The 18,602-nt window shown below is 50.5% G+C and overlaps 1 protein-coding gene across 1 annotated transcript; it reads right to left on the minus strand.

Moving 5' to 3' along the window:
- Positions 1 to 3,248: 3,248 nt before the first annotated feature.
- On the minus strand, positions 3,249 to 18,327 carry LOC142258391 (cholesterol 24-hydroxylase-like). Its single transcript, XM_075330982.1, is given in 16 exon segments — positions 3,249 to 3,463; positions 3,601 to 3,667; positions 3,786 to 3,874; positions 4,228 to 4,338; positions 4,407 to 4,491; positions 13,130 to 13,202; positions 13,293 to 13,355; positions 13,601 to 13,757; positions 14,841 to 14,951; positions 15,078 to 15,216; positions 15,498 to 15,584; positions 15,666 to 15,736; positions 15,971 to 16,052; positions 16,332 to 16,409; positions 18,124 to 18,136; positions 18,139 to 18,327. Coding segments are annotated over 16 exon segments (1,497 nt in total). The 5' UTR covers positions 18,260 to 18,327; the 3' UTR covers positions 3,249 to 3,313.
- Positions 18,328 to 18,602: the final 275 nt, after the last annotated feature.

Below are 18,602 nucleotides of genomic sequence, written 5' to 3' on the forward strand. Positions count from 1 at the left end.
GAGAGAGACATGCATGTCCCCCATATACTGTGAAACAGCAAAGCCCTACTCTCTAGTGATGGGTAGTTCATGAGTGACTAGTTCAAATGAACTAATCTTCAGAGTGACCTAGTTCATCTAGTCACCATCCTGACAGAGATTAGTTCATCTAGTCACCATGCTGACAGAGATTAGTTCATCTAGTCACCATGCTGACAGAGATTAGTTCATCTAGTCACCATCCTGACAGAGATTAGTTCATCTAGTCACCATCCTGACAGAGATTAGTTCATCTAGTCACCATCCTGACAGAGATTAGTTCATCTAGTCACCATCCTGACAGAGATTAGTTCATCTAGTCACCATCCTGACAGAGATTAGTTCATCTAGTCACCATCCTGACAGAGATTAGTTCATCTAGTCACCATCCTGACAGAGATTAGTTCATCTAGTCACCATCCTGACAGAGATTAGTTCATCTAGTCACCATCCTGACAGAGATTAGTTCATCTAGTCACCATCCTGACAGAGATTAGTTCATCTAGTCACCATCCTGACAGAGATTAGTTCATCTAGTCACCATCCTGACAGAGATTAGTTCATCTAGTCACCATCCTGACAGAGATTAGTTCATCTAGTCACCATCCTGACAGAGATTAGTTCATCTAGTCACCATCCTGACAGAGATTAGTTCATCTAGTCACCATCCTGACAGAGATTAGTTCATCTAGTCACCATCCTGACAGAGATTAGTTCATCTAGTCACCATCCTGACAGAGATTAGTTCATCTAGTCACCATCCTGACAGAAATTAGTTCACCTAATCACCATCCTGACAGAGATTAGTTCATCTAGTCACCATCCTGACAGAGATTAGTTCATCTAGTCACCATCCTGACAGAGATTAGTTCATCTAATCACCATCCTGACAGAAATTAGTTCACCTAATCACCATCCTGACAGAGATTAGTTCACCTAGTCACCATCCTGACAGAGATTAGTTCATCTAGTCACCATCCTGACAGAGATTAGTTCATCTAATCACCATCCTGACAGAAATTAGTTCACCTAATCACCATCCTGACAGAGATTAGTTCACCTAGTCACCATCCTGACAGAGATTAGTTCATCTAGTCACCATCCTGACAGAGATTAGTTCATCTAGTCACCATCCTGACAGAGATTAGTTCATCTAATCACCATCCTGACAGAGATTAGTTCACCTAGTCACCATCCTGACAGAGATTAGTTCATCTAGTCACCATCCTGACAGAGATTAGTTCATCTAGTCACCATCCTGACAGAGATTAGTTCACCTAGTCACCATCCTGACAGAGATTAGTTCACCTAGTCACCATCCTGACAGAGATTAGTTCACCTAGTCACCATCCTGACAGAGATTAGTTCATCTAGTCACCATCCTGACAGAGATTAGTTCATCTAGTCACCATCCTGACAGAGATTAGTTCATCTAATCACCATCCTGACAGAGATTAGTTCACCTAGTCACCATCCTGACAGAGATTAGTTCATCTAGTCACCATCCTGACAGAGATTAGTTCATTTAGTCACCATCCTGACAGAGATTAGTTCACCTAGTCACCATCCTGACAGAGATTAGTTCACCTAGTCACCATCCTGACAGAGATTAGTTCACCTAGTCACCATCCTGACAGAGATTAGTTCATCTAGTCACCATCCTGACAGAGATTAGTTCATCTAGTCACCATCCTGACAGAGATTAGTTCATCTAGTCACCATCCTGACAGAGATTAGTTCATCTAGTCACCATCCTGACAGAGATTAGTTCATCTAGTCACCATCCTGACAGAGATTAGTTCATCTAGTCACCATCCTGACAGAGATTAGTTCATCTAGTCACCATCCTGACAGAGATTAGTTCATCTAGTCACCATCCTGACAGAGATTAGTTCATTATGAACTAAACAGCAGTGTGAAGAGACAGACCCCTCTACAGCTCCAGGAGGCTCCTGCTCTCATACTCGCTCTTTATAGCTCCTGATGCTGGAAAAGAAGGTAGTAAAACACTATACCTCACATCAAATACAAATATAATAGTAATAATAATATTAATAAAACTGAAATTGCACAGTAGACAGACACAGCTCATATGTGTGTATGAGAGAGAGAGTGTTTGTGTGTGGTTCATGCCCCTCACCTGTCTGTGTGATAAGATCGGCCTCCTGTAGGGGATCAGCCTCCTGTAGGGGATGGGCCTCCTGTAGGGGATGGGCCTCCTGTAGGGGATGGGCCTCCTGTAGGGGATGGGCCTCCTGTAGCCTAGAAGATCAGTCTTGCTAAAATCTTTACCACTGGCTCCTGTTCTGTTCTCAAAATGGTGGCTGCTGAACTGCTTCTCAGCTCCCTCATACACATTCATTATGAGTCAGTACTCTACACTCTACACAGGGGGCGCTGCTGGGCTCAGTGAGATGCATCAGATTGAACTAGGCTGTCCTGATTCATTCTCAATAGAACATTCAGTTCATATAGTTCATTTAGTTCACGGTCACATGATGCATTTCCTGTCCGCTCCTCACAGGACAGGGTGGAGAGAAATACTGAACTAAATGAACTAATCTTTTGAACTAATCTTTTCAGTGAACTAGTTCATGGTGAATAATCACCAAAATGAACTAGATTTCCCATCACTGCCACCCTCCCTTCCTGTAGAGACAAAGCCCCGCTAACTGCCACTTCCCGTAGAGCCACAAAACCACGCCCCCACTTCCTGCAGAGACCCTAAGCCCCACCCCATCAACAGCCACTTCCTGTAGAGCTACAGCCACGCCCCCTTCCTCTAGAGACCCATATTTCCACCTCCACCAACTGCCACTTCCTGTAGAGCTACAGCCACGCCCCCTTCCTCTAGAGACCCATATTTCCACCTCCACCAACTGCCACTTCCTGTACAGCAGCAAAGCCCCACGCCACTGTCTCTAGAGACCCTAAGCCCCACCCCATCAACTGCTACTTACTGTAGAGCCACAAACCCCACCTCCACTTCCTCTACAGACCCTAATCCTTGCACCAACTGCCTCTTGCTGTAGAGCTGCAAAGCCCCACTACCTCTAGAGACCCTAGACCCTGCTCTCATCAACTGCCCTTTCCTGTAGCGCAGCAAAGCCACGCCCCCACTTCCGGTAGAGACCCTAAGCTCCGCCCCACTTCCGGTAATCCGTTTTAGAGGTTAGTGGATTACACTTCATGCCAGGGAGTGAACAACAAATCAAAGAACGGAGACTCCATAATTATTAAGTCTCTTTATGACAATATTAAATGAGATTAGGTTGAGTGAAGGTTCAGGGGCCATTTATTTCTTGGCACTTCGCGGCCGCAGCCGGCACATGACGCCATCTTTTGGTCGCAGAGTCCCGGTGTCTATGATGTGGAAGCTTTGGCCGTCTGTCAGCTGGAACTCAAATCTTTGCAAAAATTTCGCCATCACAACTTTTGCTTCCATCTATTAAAAAAAAAAAAAATTGTTGAATACGTCAGTTTCCAGCAATCCCTGACTGTGAGCGGCCGTGGACCGGGCCGTACTGGGAGACAGTCAGCAGGTCTGCAGCCTGATCCCACACAGTGCAGATGTGTCCTTACCCGTGAGAACACCTGTCCTATACACGACCGGGGCCCCAAGGAAAACGGGAAATAGGTGAAGTGAGGCCTGGGAGCAATGAGATGCGTTATTACATGAGGGAGTCTGCTTACACGCGGGGGGGGGTTGTAGTTGGAGCCCCCCGTACTAGAGGATAATATAAAGCATATATACTGTATGCACTCACCTCTCGGATTCAGGACTAAATCGATCTGGGTCAAAGATGAGAGGATCCTTAAAATGCTGCTCCAGTCTACCATAGACATAGGAATTAAACTGTGCAGTGGATGACACCAGAGGTTAATAGCGGGAACATCTTTATGTATTTTACATCTGTTAAAGCAGTTTAATCAGCTATGTATCTTTAGGGGGGTAGCAGAGGCACCGGGACCCTTAGTGTTGCTCTCTCATACGGATCCTTCAACCATTTATAACACCAGCATTGCACGTGATAGGCCGGGGACCTTTCTACAGATTTACACTTTAGGGGCCTTTACATTCTGCAATTAGTGAGAATCATCTGATACTATTGCAGTGGCACCAAATGTGCAGAGAAAGCAGCTGCCTCAAACCTGGTCCCTGGATGTGTGGCTGAGCCGTGTAGTCCACCCTCCTGTCTGGCCACTTACCACCAAGGAGACGTTAGGTGGGATTCTGAATCCCTCAATCACTAATTCTTTATCCAGAAGACGTGATGTTCCCGGGGCCGTGGAATATAATCGCAGGGTCTCTTTGAGAATCTAGGACAAAATTAGAAAGATATCAGAAATATGAGATACCTTCGATATAAGCGACAATTCACACTTACCTGGGACAGATACTGCAGCTTGTTCAGATCCTCGTATGTAATGTCTCTTTTTGAGCCGATTACATCGTCTATTTCACCCTGGACTCTGATTACAAAAGGAAATTGTAAGTGCAGAAACTGTCTGTATGTCACATCCACCAGCAGAACAGTGAGTGCGGCTCTGGAGATCAATACAGAATGTAACCGGATCACTACATGTATGTACACAGTGACTGCACCAGAAGAATAGTGAGTGCAGCTCTGGAGTATAATACAGGAGATTACTCAGGATCAGTAATGTATATACACAGTGACTGCACCAGCAGAATAGTGAGTGCAGCTCTGGAGTATAATACAGGAGGTAACTCAGGATCAGTAATGTATATACACAGTGACTGCACCAGCAGAATAGTGAGTGCAGCTCTGGAGTATAATACAGGAGGTAACTCAGGATCAGTAATGTATATACACAGTGACTGCACCAGCAGAATAGTGAGTGCAGCTCTGGAGTATAATACAGGAGGTAACTCAGGATCAGTAATGTATATACACAGTGACTGCACCAGCAGAATAGTGAGTGCAGCTCTGGATGGAGTATAATACACGAGGTAACTCAGGATCAGTAATGTATATACACAGTGACTGCACCTGCAGAATAGTGAGTGCAGCTCTGGAGTATAAGACAGGAGGTAACTGTGGATCAGTAATGTATGTACACAGTGACTGCACCAGCAGAATAGTGAGTGCAGCTCTGGAGTATAATACAGGAGGTAACTCAGGATCAGTAATGTATATACACAGTGACTGCACCTGCAGAATAGTGAGTGCAGCTCTGGAATATAATACAGGAGGTAACTCAGGATCAGTAATTGTCACAAACCACCGGGGGGGTCACTCAGAAATCCCCCGCGCTGGCTACCAGTACGTCACAATCGGGGGGTAACAAGTGGGGGTCACCCCTCCTTTATACCTCCCGACCGACAGACAGAGCACGTGACGCGCTCTCTAGCGCCCCTCTTATAGTCAGGCCAATTATGGAATTGCCCGACAATAAGCAAGGAGGCCGCTATACTACTTATGCCGATTATTGAAGGGTCCCCGGTGAGAGTAAGGTATATATTCCCCCGACCTCCGCGGGCGGAATATATAAACTCTCCCCGAATCTCACTGGCCTCCCCACAATAATCCTTGGCACAACTCGCTGCCACCAACCGACTTACGGTAACTATTAGCCGAACACACAGACGTGGGATTCAAGATCGAGATAACAGAACAGCCAAGATTAATTATATAATTTAATCGCCTAAAGCACACTAGAAACTACAATATATACAATAGGGAATCTACAGAATATACATATGTCAGAGTACAGTTACAGATAAAGCATGGTTTACAAACAGGCATACACAGTTCCAGCAGTTACCTTGTTGCGTCTGGCCACAGGGGGGCGCTGTAGACCAGGTTTCCAGGAACTCCCACAGATGTTTCCTGCACGTGCCCCCAGCGAGAAGAACCTTGGAAAATGGCCGAAGCAGGGTTATCAACCTGGGCAAATCCAGGTCCCCTCCTACCTTAGTGACCTCACAGGGAGCACTGCCACTCCCCCTGCATGGATCAGAATTATCCAGCAAAGGGGATTTTGGCTATAACTTTGCCTGGGAGCGTCGTAGGCAGACGCCAATGCTCTCATTGTGACAGTTATGAATTTAGCTACAGAACGAGGGGACTCATGACCTGTCTACGAGTTCCCCATTGGCTGATATCACGCCTGGGGCATTTCCCAATGTCCTGTTCCCATAAAAAGGGGGTGCCGGCATCGTCCACATGCGGAGACACCATTTTTATGGTTGCCATATTTATCGGAAATATGGCTTGCGAGATATGAACCATTTTTTACTGGAGTCGTTCTGTCTGGCTATTTCCATAGCCTTGCTAACTAGCTAGCAGCTCCTACTACAGGGTGACGGCAGGGAGTCATCCTGTGTCCATTGTCCTAAAGCCACCTAATTTCCATATCACAGGACATGGCCATGGATTTGTTGCTAAACCAGTTGTGTGAAGGGAAGGGGGTAGTGACACCAGGAGAGGGCTTCCTGACATGACTTGAATGTCATGATTTATCGTCATATCTCCGGATTTACCTCACACCTCCCCCCTTTTGAGGGCGCTAGGGGGCAGCACACTCCGGTGTTCCCCCGTGCGCCCGTCCGCGACCTCTCCTTGTCGGGACAGCCCGTCTGCGTTACCGTGGTCACGGCCCCTTTTGTGGCGAATGGTGAAGTTGTATTGCTGGAGCGCAAGGCTCCATCGCAACAATCGCCCATTCGTCCCAGAGACGGTGTGCAACCAGCTGAGGGGATTGTGGTCCGTCTCCACGATGAAGTGGCGCCCGTATAGATAGGGTTGCAGACGCTGCAGGGCCCACACTATGGCCAGGCACTCCTTCTCCATCGTGGAATAGGCAACTTCCCTTGGTAACAGCTTCCTGCTCAGGTACAAGACTGGGTGCTCTTGGCTCGCAGAGTCCACCTGGCTGAGCACCGCACCGAGGCCGAAGTCACTGGCGTCGGTCTGTACTACAAACGGCCGCGTGAAGTCGGCTGCCTGTAGCACGGGCGGGCTGGACAGGGCGTCCTTTAGGGCCCGGAAGGCTGTCTCGCAGTCCACTGTCCAATCGACTGCAGAGGGCAGCTTCTTCTTGGTGAGGTCCGTCAAGGGCTTTGCCAGGCTACTATAGCGTGGAACAAACCTCCTATAGTACCCAGCGGTCCCCAAGAAGGACATCACCTGCTTCTTGGTCCTGGGGGTGGGCCAGGATGCGATGGCCCCCACTTTCTCAGGCTCGGGCTTCAGCGTTCCCCCACCTACCCGGTGACCGAGGTACTGGACCTCGCTCATGGCCAGCTGACACTTTCCCGGCTTGATGGTCAAACCTGCCCGGTGGATCCGCCTGAGCACCTGTGCTAGATGCTCTAGGTGGTCCTCCCAGGTGGGACTGAAGACGGCAATGTCATCCAGGTACGCGGCCGCGTACCCTTCAAGTCCCTTGAGCAGGGTGTTGACCATCCGCTGGAAAGTGGCAGGGGCATTCCTCATCCCGAATGGCATCACCGTGGACTCGTACAGTCCAAATGGGGTAATAAAGGCAGAGCGTTCCCTGGCCTTGCGAGTCAGGGGGGATCTGCCAATATCCCCGGCTCAGGTCCATGATGGTCAGGTACTGAGCCCCGGCCAACTGATCGAGCAGGTCATCGATGCGTGGCATTGGGTACGCATCGGCGACCGTGACAGCATTGAGCCCTCTGTAGTCCACGCAGAACCGAGTGGTTCGGTCCTTCTTAGGGACGAGGACTACAGGCGAGGCCCAAGCGCTGTTGGATGCCTGGATCACCCCCAGCTCCAGCATCTCGTCAATCTCCTGGCGCATGTGTTGCTGCACCTCCAGGGAGACCCGATATGCTGAACGCCGGATCGGGGGATGATCCCCAGTGTCCACGTGATGGACAGCCAAGTCAGTCCTTCCGGGCTGGTTGGTAAACAACCCCCGGAAGGGGTGTAGGGTGGCCCACAGCTGGGACCGTTGGTCCTCCAAGAGCTGGTGGCCAACCTCCACATCCTCAATGGATCCGCCTGCCCTAACCTGGGCTAGCATATCCAAGAGGGTTTCCGCTTCTCCCTCCTCGGGCAGGTTGCACACGGGGAGCGCACATGCCTCCCGCTCATGATGTGCCTTCATCATGTTCACATGGAAGGGCTTCCGCCTTCCACGGGCAGGGTCCAGGGTGACCAGGTACGTCACAGGGTTGAGCTGCTGGTACACAAGGTATGGGCCTTCCCAGGCTGCCTGAAGCTTGTCCTGTGGTACGGGGACCAGTACCCACACCTCTTGACCCACTTGGTAGGTCCTCTCACAAGCGTTCTGGTCGTACCAACGCTTCTGATCAGCCTGGGCTTGAGCCATATTGTCGTGTACCAGTTGCGTCAAGGCCTGCATTTTGTCCCGGAAGCGCATGACATACTCGATAACCGACACTCCAGGGGTGGCCAAATCCCCTTCCCAAGCCTCTTTCACCAGAGCCAGGGGGCCCCGCACACGTCGCCCGTACAGGAGCTCAAACGGTGAGAATCCTGTTGAGGCCTGTGGAACCTCCCGGTAAGCAAATAACAGGTGTGGGAGATACCGCTCCCAGTCACGCCCATGGGAGTCGACCAACATCTTAAGCATCTGCTTTAAGGTGCCATTGAACCGCTCGCACAGGCCATTAGTCTGTGGATGGTACGGGCTGGCCACCAGATGTCGCACCTGGACTTGCTTACAGAGGGTCTCCATCAGCTGGGACATGAATTGGGTCCCCCGGTCGGTGAGCATTTCCTGGGGAAAACCCACTCGGGAGAAAATCTCCAGCAATGCGGTGGCCACCTTGTCAGCCCGAATGGACGACAAGGCCACTGCTTCTGGGTACCGGGTGGCATAGTCCACTACCGTCAGTATGAAGCGTTTCCCGGAGCTGCTGGGGATGGCCAGCGGGCCGACCAGATCCACAGCCACCCTCCTGAAAGGCTCATCGATGATGGGCAGAGATACCAGTGGGGCTTTGGGGCGTGGCCCCGCCTTCCCCACTCTCTGACAGGTTTCACACGAACGGCAGTAGGCAGCCACATCGGCCCCCATTTTTGGCCAGTAGAAATGCTGGTTTAACCTGGCCTTGGTCTTAGCGATCCCTAGGTGTCCGGCCATCGGAATCTCATGTGCGATCCGCAACAACTCCGTCCGGAACGGATAGGGTACCACCAACTGTCGGTCCCTGGGCCACGCCTCCGGTGAACCCTGCTGGACCGTGGCCCGGTACAGCCGTCCTTGGTCCCAGACCACTCGCTCCGGGTCCGAGTCCGAGGGAGGCTGTGCCGCCTGCTCCTTTAGAGCTTTCAGGCTGTCGTCAGCTTCTAACGCTGCCTGAAACTCCTGACTAGATGTGGCCAGAATCGACGAGACTGTCACATCTTCAGTCAGTACCCCGGGACCTGTGTCCTGGCCTCCACCTGACTCGGCTGCCACTTGGTCAGAAGGGGAAGAGCTATCGGACCTCCGGGAGGCCCCTTGGCTTCCAGCACTCCCACTGCGGGTGACAGCGGCCACAGCCGCTGCGACCGTGGGTCGTGCCTGCTCCTCCTCCGTTCCTGACCAAGTCGCCGGTTCAGGCAGACCTACCTGGCTTCCTGACACCCCGGTTGTGGGGGAACCCTGCACCGAGATCTTACCTGGGAGCACTTCCGCTCCTGGACCGGCCCCAATCTCACCTGCCTGTTCCCCCCCTGCAGCAACAGAACCCCGCTGTGAAATCTCTGGGGACCCCACATTTGCTGTGGTAGCCCCCACCCCACACACTGGTCCTCCCCCTGCAGCACCCTGCTCTCTGCTTATCCCTGCAGAGGGCAACAGATCCCAGCTCACAGGCTGATTACTTGTAGAGGCATTGTCACACCTTTCTCTGACCCCCTCCCCTGTCACAGCTGCAGCTGTGTGTGTGTCTATGGTGTCTGTGCAAGCAGAAATATCAGAGTTCACTCCCTCCTCCCTTACATCATTCATAGATAACACATTAACATTGTCCGGAGGCACGTCAGCACTGGCTGAAGGTTCAGCCTTTGGGGCGGGGCCAAACTGGGAGGTTATTTGCCCCAAATCTGTCCCAAGTAGCACGTTTGCAGGGATCCGATCAGTTACCCCCACCTCTCTCACCCCTCGCCCCGCGCCCCAGTCCACATAAATGTCAGCAACAGGCAGCGCCGGGTCAATGCCTCCAATCCCGGAGACAGCGAGGGTTTTTCCAGGGATCAAGTCTTGGGGGGACACCATCTCAGGCCGCACCAGAGTCACCTCCGAGGCGCTGTCTCGCAGTCCTATGGTCACAGACCGGCCGACGGTGACAGGTTGGAAGCTGTCCAGGGACCTACCACCACCCCCACCCACACAATACACCTTGGGCGGCCCTTGGGACGGGGACGGAGCCGGGGCCTTGGGACGCTGAGGGCACATGGCCTTGAAGTGTCCAGGTAGGTTGCACTGGTGGCACCGTCTTGGTTCTGCCACGGGCCTGGAGAGGGGAGTTGAGGGGGACACCCCCTGCAGTCTAGGGGCAGGTGGGGCAGTCGCAGAGTTCATCTTACCCCCTCTCCAGGTGCTGCTGGTGGCTGCTCTCCTGGCTTCAGGAGCCCGGTTGTTGGTGTAGTCATCGGCAAGGGCAGCTGTAGCCGTGGATCCCTTTGGCTTCTGGTCTCGGATGAACTGGCGGAGATCCTCAGGGCAGTTCCACAAGAGTTGCTCCGTGATGAACAAGTCCAGGATCTCCGGTCCGGTGGAAAGCTGCAGGCCTTGGGTCCAGTGGTCGGCAGCTCGGGCAAGTGCCCGCCGGTGGTCAGCCCAGGAGTCCTTTGGTCCCTTCTGCAGCGTCCGGAACTTCTTGCGGTAGGACTCCGGGGTGAGGTTGTACTGTTGGATCAGGGCCCGCTTGATGGTGTCGTAGCCCTGATCCGCCTCAGCAGGCAAGTCCCCAAGGATATCCAGGGCCTTACCCCTTAAACGGGGGGTCAGGTATTTGGCCCACTGGTCCTTGTTCAGATGATGCTGCAAGCAAGTCCGTTCAAAAGCAGTCAAGAAAGAGTCCAAGTCTCCATCCTTCTCCAGCACTGGGAAGTCCTCAACACGGACCTTTGGAAGTTTGGTGTCTGGAAGGTCACGGGTGGCTGATGAGGGCCGGAGCTGAGCTAGCTGCAGCTGGTAGTTACGCTCTGCCTGGCGCTCTTCACGCGCTGCTTGCCGCTCACGCTCGGCCATGAGTTCCTTGTAGCCCTCCCGGTCTCCAGCCTGGCGTAGGGCCATAGCCATTTGAAGAAGGCTATCCGAGCCTCCCAGGCTCGGTGGAATGGCACGTGGTGATCTGCGGCCCGCTGCGGAGCCTGGTGCTTCACTGTCCATTGCAGAGCGGAGGGCTGGCGTCTGGCTCGTTGAGGACCCTTGGGCGAGCTGCTCCTCATCTTGTCCAGCAGTGCCCGGTTGTGCAATGTCCTCTGCAGAGCTGTTTTCTGGCGTCGAGCTCCTGGAGGACTCGTGGACAACCTCCTCATCGTCTCTGGCCTGAGCATCGGCCATTCCTTTGGCTTTGCTCCTGGTGCTCTCAGCCATTCTTGCAGACTTTTGGTCACTGACACAGAACTGACACCTGATGCCTCCACACACCTTACAGTATCTGCACTCTGACACTCTAGTGTTGAGCTAGTCTGAAGACCCCAGCAGCCACAGCTGCTGCAGGCAGTCTTTAGTGTCTGGGAGTATGGGTCTCACACTCACACACACTATTATCTCGATCCCACCGCTTGCCACCAATATGTCACAAACCACCGGGGGGGTCACTCAGAAATCCCCCGCGCTGGCTACCAGTACGTCACAATCGGGGGGTAACAAGTGGGGGTCACCCCTCCTTTATACCTCCCGACCGACAGACAGAGCACGTGACGCGCTCTCTAGCGCCCCTCTTATAGTCAGGCCAATTATGGAATTGCCCGACAATAAGCAAGGAGGCCGCTATACTACTTATGCCGATTATTGAAGGGTCCCCGGTGAGAGTAAGGTATATATTCCCCCGACCTCCGCGGGCGGAATATATAAACTCTCCCCGAATCTCACTGGCCTCCCCACAATAATCCTTGGCACAACTCGCTGCCACCAACCGACTTACGGTAACTATTAGCCGAACACACAGACGTGGGATTCAAGATCGAGATAACAGAACAGCCAAGATTAATTATATAATTTAATCGCCTAAAGCACACTAGAAACTACAATATATACAATAGGGAATCTACAGAATATACATATGTCAGAGTACAGTTACAGATAAAGCATGGTTTACAAACAGGCATACACAGTTCCAGCAGTTACCTTGTTGCGTCTGGCCACAGGGGGGCGCTGTAGACCAGGTTTCCAGGAACTCCCACAGATGTTTCCTGCACGTGCCCCCAGCGAGAAGAACCTTGGAAAATGGCCGAAGCAGGGTTATCAACCTGGGCAAATCCAGGTCCCCTCCTACCTTAGTGACCTCACAGGGAGCACTGCCACTCCCCCTGCATGGATCAGAATTATCCAGCAAAGGGGATTTTGGCTATAACTTTGCCTGGGAGCGTCGTAGGCAGACGCCAATGCTCTCATTGTGACAGTTATGAATTTAGCTACAGAACGAGGGGACTCATGACCTGTCTACGAGTTCCCCATTGGCTGATATCACGCCTGGGGCATTTCCCAATGTCCTGTTCCCATAAAAAGGGGGTGCCGGCATCGTCCACATGCGGAGACACCATTTTTATGGTTGCCATATTTATCGGAAATATGGCTTGCGAGATATGAACCATTTTTTACTGGAGTCGTTCTGTCTGGCTATTTCCATAGCCTTGCTAACTAGCTAGCAGCTCCTACTACAGGGTGACGGCAGGGAGTCATCCTGTGTCCATTGTCCTAAAGCCACCTAATTTCCATATCACAGGACATGGCCATGGATTTGTTGCTAAACCAGTTGTGTGAAGGGAAGGGGGTAGTGACACCAGGAGAGGGCTTCCTGACATGACTTGAATGTCATGATTTATCGTCATATCTCCGGATTTACCTCACAGTAATGTATGTAAACAGTGACTGCACGAGCAGAATAGTGAGTGCAGCTCCAGATGATAAGCACAGGATTTGCTGGACTCACCTTTCCAGTACATCAGGATAGCATGCCAGCTCCATCACTGCAAAAGACAGCTGATTTGCTGTGGTCTCTTGGCCTAGAATGATAATCCAGTATATAGGTCACTCCCCGCAGAGACGTCACAGCAATGACAATCTGACATTACCGGATATAGCATTAGACTCACCTGCTATGAAGAAAGTCACAAAGTTATCCAGTAAACGTTCCAGGTCATAATTATCTTCCGCGGCTGTAAAGATTCAGAAGACAACAGTTATTCCTTATCTTGTGTCCTCTTCTCCTCCTGAATTCTTCGTTGTGTAGCTGGGGTCCTGGAAGCAGCTAATATACTGCCGCCATTATACACAGGTACGGGGCAATCATATAGTCACAGAGTCACTCAGACTCCAGAACAAAGCACGGCCCGGCTCTCTATAGACATATAATACAGCGCCACCTAGTGTTATAGCAATGGCCATAGCTGCTGTTCTTTACCTGCCCCTTTAAGTATCTGTGATAATATATCAGCGGGGACGTCGTCTCCATCTTGTATCGCCTTCCGCCTCCTTTCTATACAGTCCTTCCCCGTTTGGCGGAGCAGTCTCACGCTCTCCTGCACCTCTCTGATAAAAGCTCGTTTTCCCGGGGTGTACTGAATAGTGAACAGGCCAATCATTGTCAAGGATTCTATCACACATGATAGGTTTAGATACTTCAGGTCAGTAGATAGCATGATACACAATATACTTAGATACACTAGTGCAACTATAGTATCACACTTGATCGGATTAGCTACACGGCTCAGTAGAATGTATCGGACGTGATCGGATTAGACGCATATCTCAGAAGACAGTATCACGCATGATAGGATTAGATACACAGCTCAGCAGACAGTATCACACAGGATAGGATTAGATACACAGCTCAGACAGTATCACATAGGATTAGATACACAGCTCAGAAGACAGTATCACACAGGATAGGATTAGATACACAGCCCAGAAGACAGTATCACACAGGATAGGATTAGATACACAGCTCAGAAGACAGTATCACACAGGAGAGGATTAGATACACAGCTCAGCAGTCAGTATCACACAGGATAGGATTAGATACACAGCCCAGAAGACAGTATCACACAGGATAGGCTTAGATACACGGCTCAGAAGACAGTATCACACAGGAGTGGATTAGATACACGGCTTAGCAGACAGTATCACACAGGATAGGATTAGATACACAGCTAAGAAGACAGTATCACAGGATAGGATTAGATACACAGCTCAGCAGACAGTATCACACAGGACAGGATTAGATACACAGCTAAGAAGACAGTATCACACAGGACAGGATTAGATACCCAGCTCAGCAGACAGGATTAGATACCCAGCTCAGACAGTATCACACAGGTTAGGATTAGATACACAGCTCAGCAGACAGGATTACACAGGGTAGGATTAGATACACAGCTCAGCAGACTGTATCACTCAAATACAAAGTTCATCAGACAGTATACACATGATAGAATCAGGTACACAGCTCAGACTGTATCACACAGGTTATGATTAGATACACAGATCATAAGACAGTTTCATACATAAGATTAGATACTTTCTGCTGAGTAAATGTACTGTTTCACACAACAATGAATACATAGTTCATCAGACAGTATTACACATGATAGGCTTAGATACACTGACAGGGTATCCAATAGTTGTCCATTCCTTTTGCCGACCTGTGCCAGTGGGTTTCGTGTTTCTGCCACCCCCTGCATCACCAATGAGATCGCTGGTGGGAATGGAGTCTGATCGTCCTGCAGAGCCTTCAGGTCCATCCCAAATGCCACCTGTGATTCATAAAATTGGTTATACCAGGGTTATGACCCCTAAGTTGAGCCTCCTGCCCCCCCCCCTATCCAAAGGATTCCCCTTCATTATTGGGGCCCGGTAGGACCAGCACCGGCCTAGTTTACCTGTGCGATGACATCCAGCGTCACTTTGCTCATCATCTGGTGGATGGAGAACTCACATTTGCTGTCCGCCTTTTCCGACAATCTCTCCATCAGCGCCTCCGCCTTCTCGTTAAAGGTCCCCATCAGTCCCATCAAGTATCTGAAGGAAGAAAGGATGGATGGAAGCCGTTTATAATGTACATAGACGAGCATGATGACATCAATATGGCTGCAGGGTTAACCTTCTGTAGAGGTCCGGCTGTACAGCGCCCCCTGATGTTTCCTTCCATATATCTGAATATTCAACATGGTTGTAGTACATTGCTGAAATGTCTGACACCAGTAGATGTCTCATACATACCCCCTGACAAACGCAATTGATCATTTTTACAATATCCTCTTTATTTCCATGGCTCTGTCTAGAGGATCCCTTTAACCTACGTTCTGCTGAACGCGGGGTCCATGATTCTCCTCTGTTTGTGCCAATGATCATAATTGCAATCAGTCAGCAAACCGTTCCCCAGAAACCTGGAGAAGAAAAAAGGGTAAATACATCTGAAATTCCATAAAGAAGCTTCACCACTGGATGGCGCTGGCCATCTGACCAACCGTACGCCGAAGAGGCTGAACGCCCGCCGGTAGATGACGTCCTTTGTGTATTTTGGTGACATCAGAATTTCCTGTGTAGAATTATAATAAGAAAAAAGGATCAAGAAATGTTTTTACATCCAGGATTATAAGACACACAGCGCCACCCCGGTCTACAGGTTGTGTAGGGTATTGCAACTCAGCCAGGTAAGTCAGTAAAACTGATCGCGACCCACGGAGAGAGGTGGTGCCATTTATGGAGGAAAGGAGACCTGATTTTCTAATCCTGAACAGCCCCTTTAAATGACTCATTGTTAGTCCAGTACCTTTACTCCATTAGGACTGGTGAGAAGAATCATCACGTTGTGCAAGGAATTGATCCGGACGACGGGGCCATATGTCTGAGCCCTGGCAAGGAAGCACAAAGAAACCCAGCAACTGGCTTCAACCATTAGGTGGCGGTATAACGTATTTCATGCAGAGAGTAAAGAACCTGTACAGACAATACTTTTCACAGATGGTGGTTTGCTACAAATGTTTCAAGTCTCGATCATCCCCAGTGCAATAACCTGATACATGTTTCCTGCACTGATACATTGTAGCAAACCATCAGGATAGATGCATGGAGTATAGCTATGGGATAACCGGGTTAAAATATTGTAATTCAGGTAACGGTATCAGACTCACCAGCGCAGAAACAGTTCATGCACCAGGTCGTCATCCTTCATTGACCTCATCAAAGTGGGTAAACTACCCAGTAAAAAACTGCAAAAAAAAAATTATATATATAAAATCATACACAGGGTGGATGATAAATTTATAATTGAAGGCTATAACCACCCACTGATCTCTAGAACAAGAGTTCCAAAATCCCTTGTGTGAATGGAGCTGTATTGAGCATGTGCGACCTCCAACTCTATAGAGAGTAAAGGGAGCAGTGATCGCACATGCTCAGTACTACTCCACTTCAAAGTGAGGGGCAGGAATAGTGATGAGTGGGCACTACAATGCTCGGGTGCTCGGTACTTGTAACTAGTTACGAGTACAGAGCACCCGAGCATGGTAGTGCCCGCTCATCACTAGTTACCAGTACAGAGCACCCGAGCATGGTAGTGCCCGCTCATCACTAGTTACCAGTACTGAACACCCGAGCATGGTAGTGCCCGCTCATCACTAGTTACCAGTACAGAGCACCCGAGCATGGTAGTGCCCGCTCATCACTAGTTACCAGTACAGAGCACCCGAGCATGGTAGTGCCCGCTCATCACTAGTTACCAGTACAGAGCACCCGAGCATGGTAGTGCCCGCTCATCACTAGTTACCAGTACTGAACACCCGAGCATGGTAGTGCCCGCTCATCACTAGTTACGAGTACTGAGCACCCGAGCATGGTAGTGCCCGCTCATCACTAGTTACGAGTACTGAGCACCCGAGCATGGTAGTGCCCGCTCATCACTAGTTACCAGTACATAGCACCCGAGCATGGTAGTGCCCGCTCATCACTAGTTACCAGTACAGAGCACCCGAGCATGGTAGTGCCCGCTCATCACTAGTTACAAGTACTGAGCATGGTAGAGCCCGCTCATCACTAGTTACGAGTACTGAGCACCCGAGCATGGTAGAGCCCGCTCATCACTAGTTACCAGTACTGAGCACCCGAGCATGGTAGTGCCCGCTCATCACTAGTTATGAGTACCGAGCACCTGAGCATGGTAGTGCCCGCTCATCACTAGTTACCAGTACTGAGCACCAGAGCATGGTAGTGCCCGCTCATCACTAGTTACCAGTACAGAGCACCCGAGCATGGTAGTGCCCGCTCATCACTAGTTACCAGTACAGAGCACCCGAGCATGGTAGAGCCCGCTCATCACTAGTTACCAGTACAGAGCACCCGAGCATTGTAGAGCCCGCTCATCACTAGTTACGAGTACTGAGCATGGTAGAGCCCACTCATCACTAGTTACGAGTACAGAGCACCCGAGCATGGTAGTGCCTGCTCATCACTAGTTACGAATACCCGAGCATGGTAGTGCCCGCTCATCACTGGTTACGAGTACTGAGCACCCGAGCATGGTAGTGCCCGCTCATCACTAGTTACGAGTACTGAACACCCGAGCATGGTAGTGCCCGCTCATCACTAGTTACGAGTACTGAGCACCCGAGCATGGTAGTGCTCACTCATCACTAGTTACGAGTACAGAGCACCTGAGCATGGTAGTGCCTGCTCATCACTAGTTACCAGTACTGAGCACCTGAGCATGGTAGTGCCCGCTCATCACTAGTTACGAGTACTGAGCACCCGAGCATGGTAGTGCCCGCTCATCATTACTTACCAGTACTGAGCACCCGAGCATGGTAGTGCCTGTTCATCACTAGTTACCAGTACTGAGCACCCGAGCATGGTAGTGCCCGCTCATCACTAGTTATGAAACCTTTTACAAGATGTGCAGGAAAGCTTGTGCCCGGTGTGTGCCCTCACCTGTCTCTGGGGGTCCGGGGATGTGGTCGTACTTCATGTGGATGTACTGGATGTAAGCACAGTACAGTAGGAAGCAGATAGCAGCCAGGACCAGCAGCAGCAGGAGGGCCCCTGATATCAGAGCCCATAGTGTCATGGTGGGGGCCACAGGCTGAGCTCAGATGTCTGTGTGTTATCTGCTGCAGCACAGGGGGAAATACAGAATATAATGAGGAGGGGACGGCTCTGTGCAACCAGGAAGGGGCTGATGTTTATGGGGGAAGGAGGGACGGTCACGCACACTATATGTACCATAGGGCTGAAGTCCTCGCACAGTAGAAGCAGTAATAATCCAGACCTCCGCCGGCTTCCCCTGACTCTAAATGTTACAAAAGCAAATTCTGCGTTACAATATATCACTATGTGCAACCAGATAGCAGCTGTGTGGGCTAATAATAATGTATAGTAAAATATTATTCTGCCTCAAAAGGTGTCAAAGT

Source organism: Anomaloglossus baeobatrachus, chromosome 12 (genome assembly GCF_048569485.1).
Source record: "Anomaloglossus baeobatrachus isolate aAnoBae1 chromosome 12, aAnoBae1.hap1, whole genome shotgun sequence".
In the NCBI taxonomy this organism is placed as follows: Eukaryota; Metazoa; Chordata; class Amphibia; order Anura; family Aromobatidae; genus Anomaloglossus; species Anomaloglossus baeobatrachus.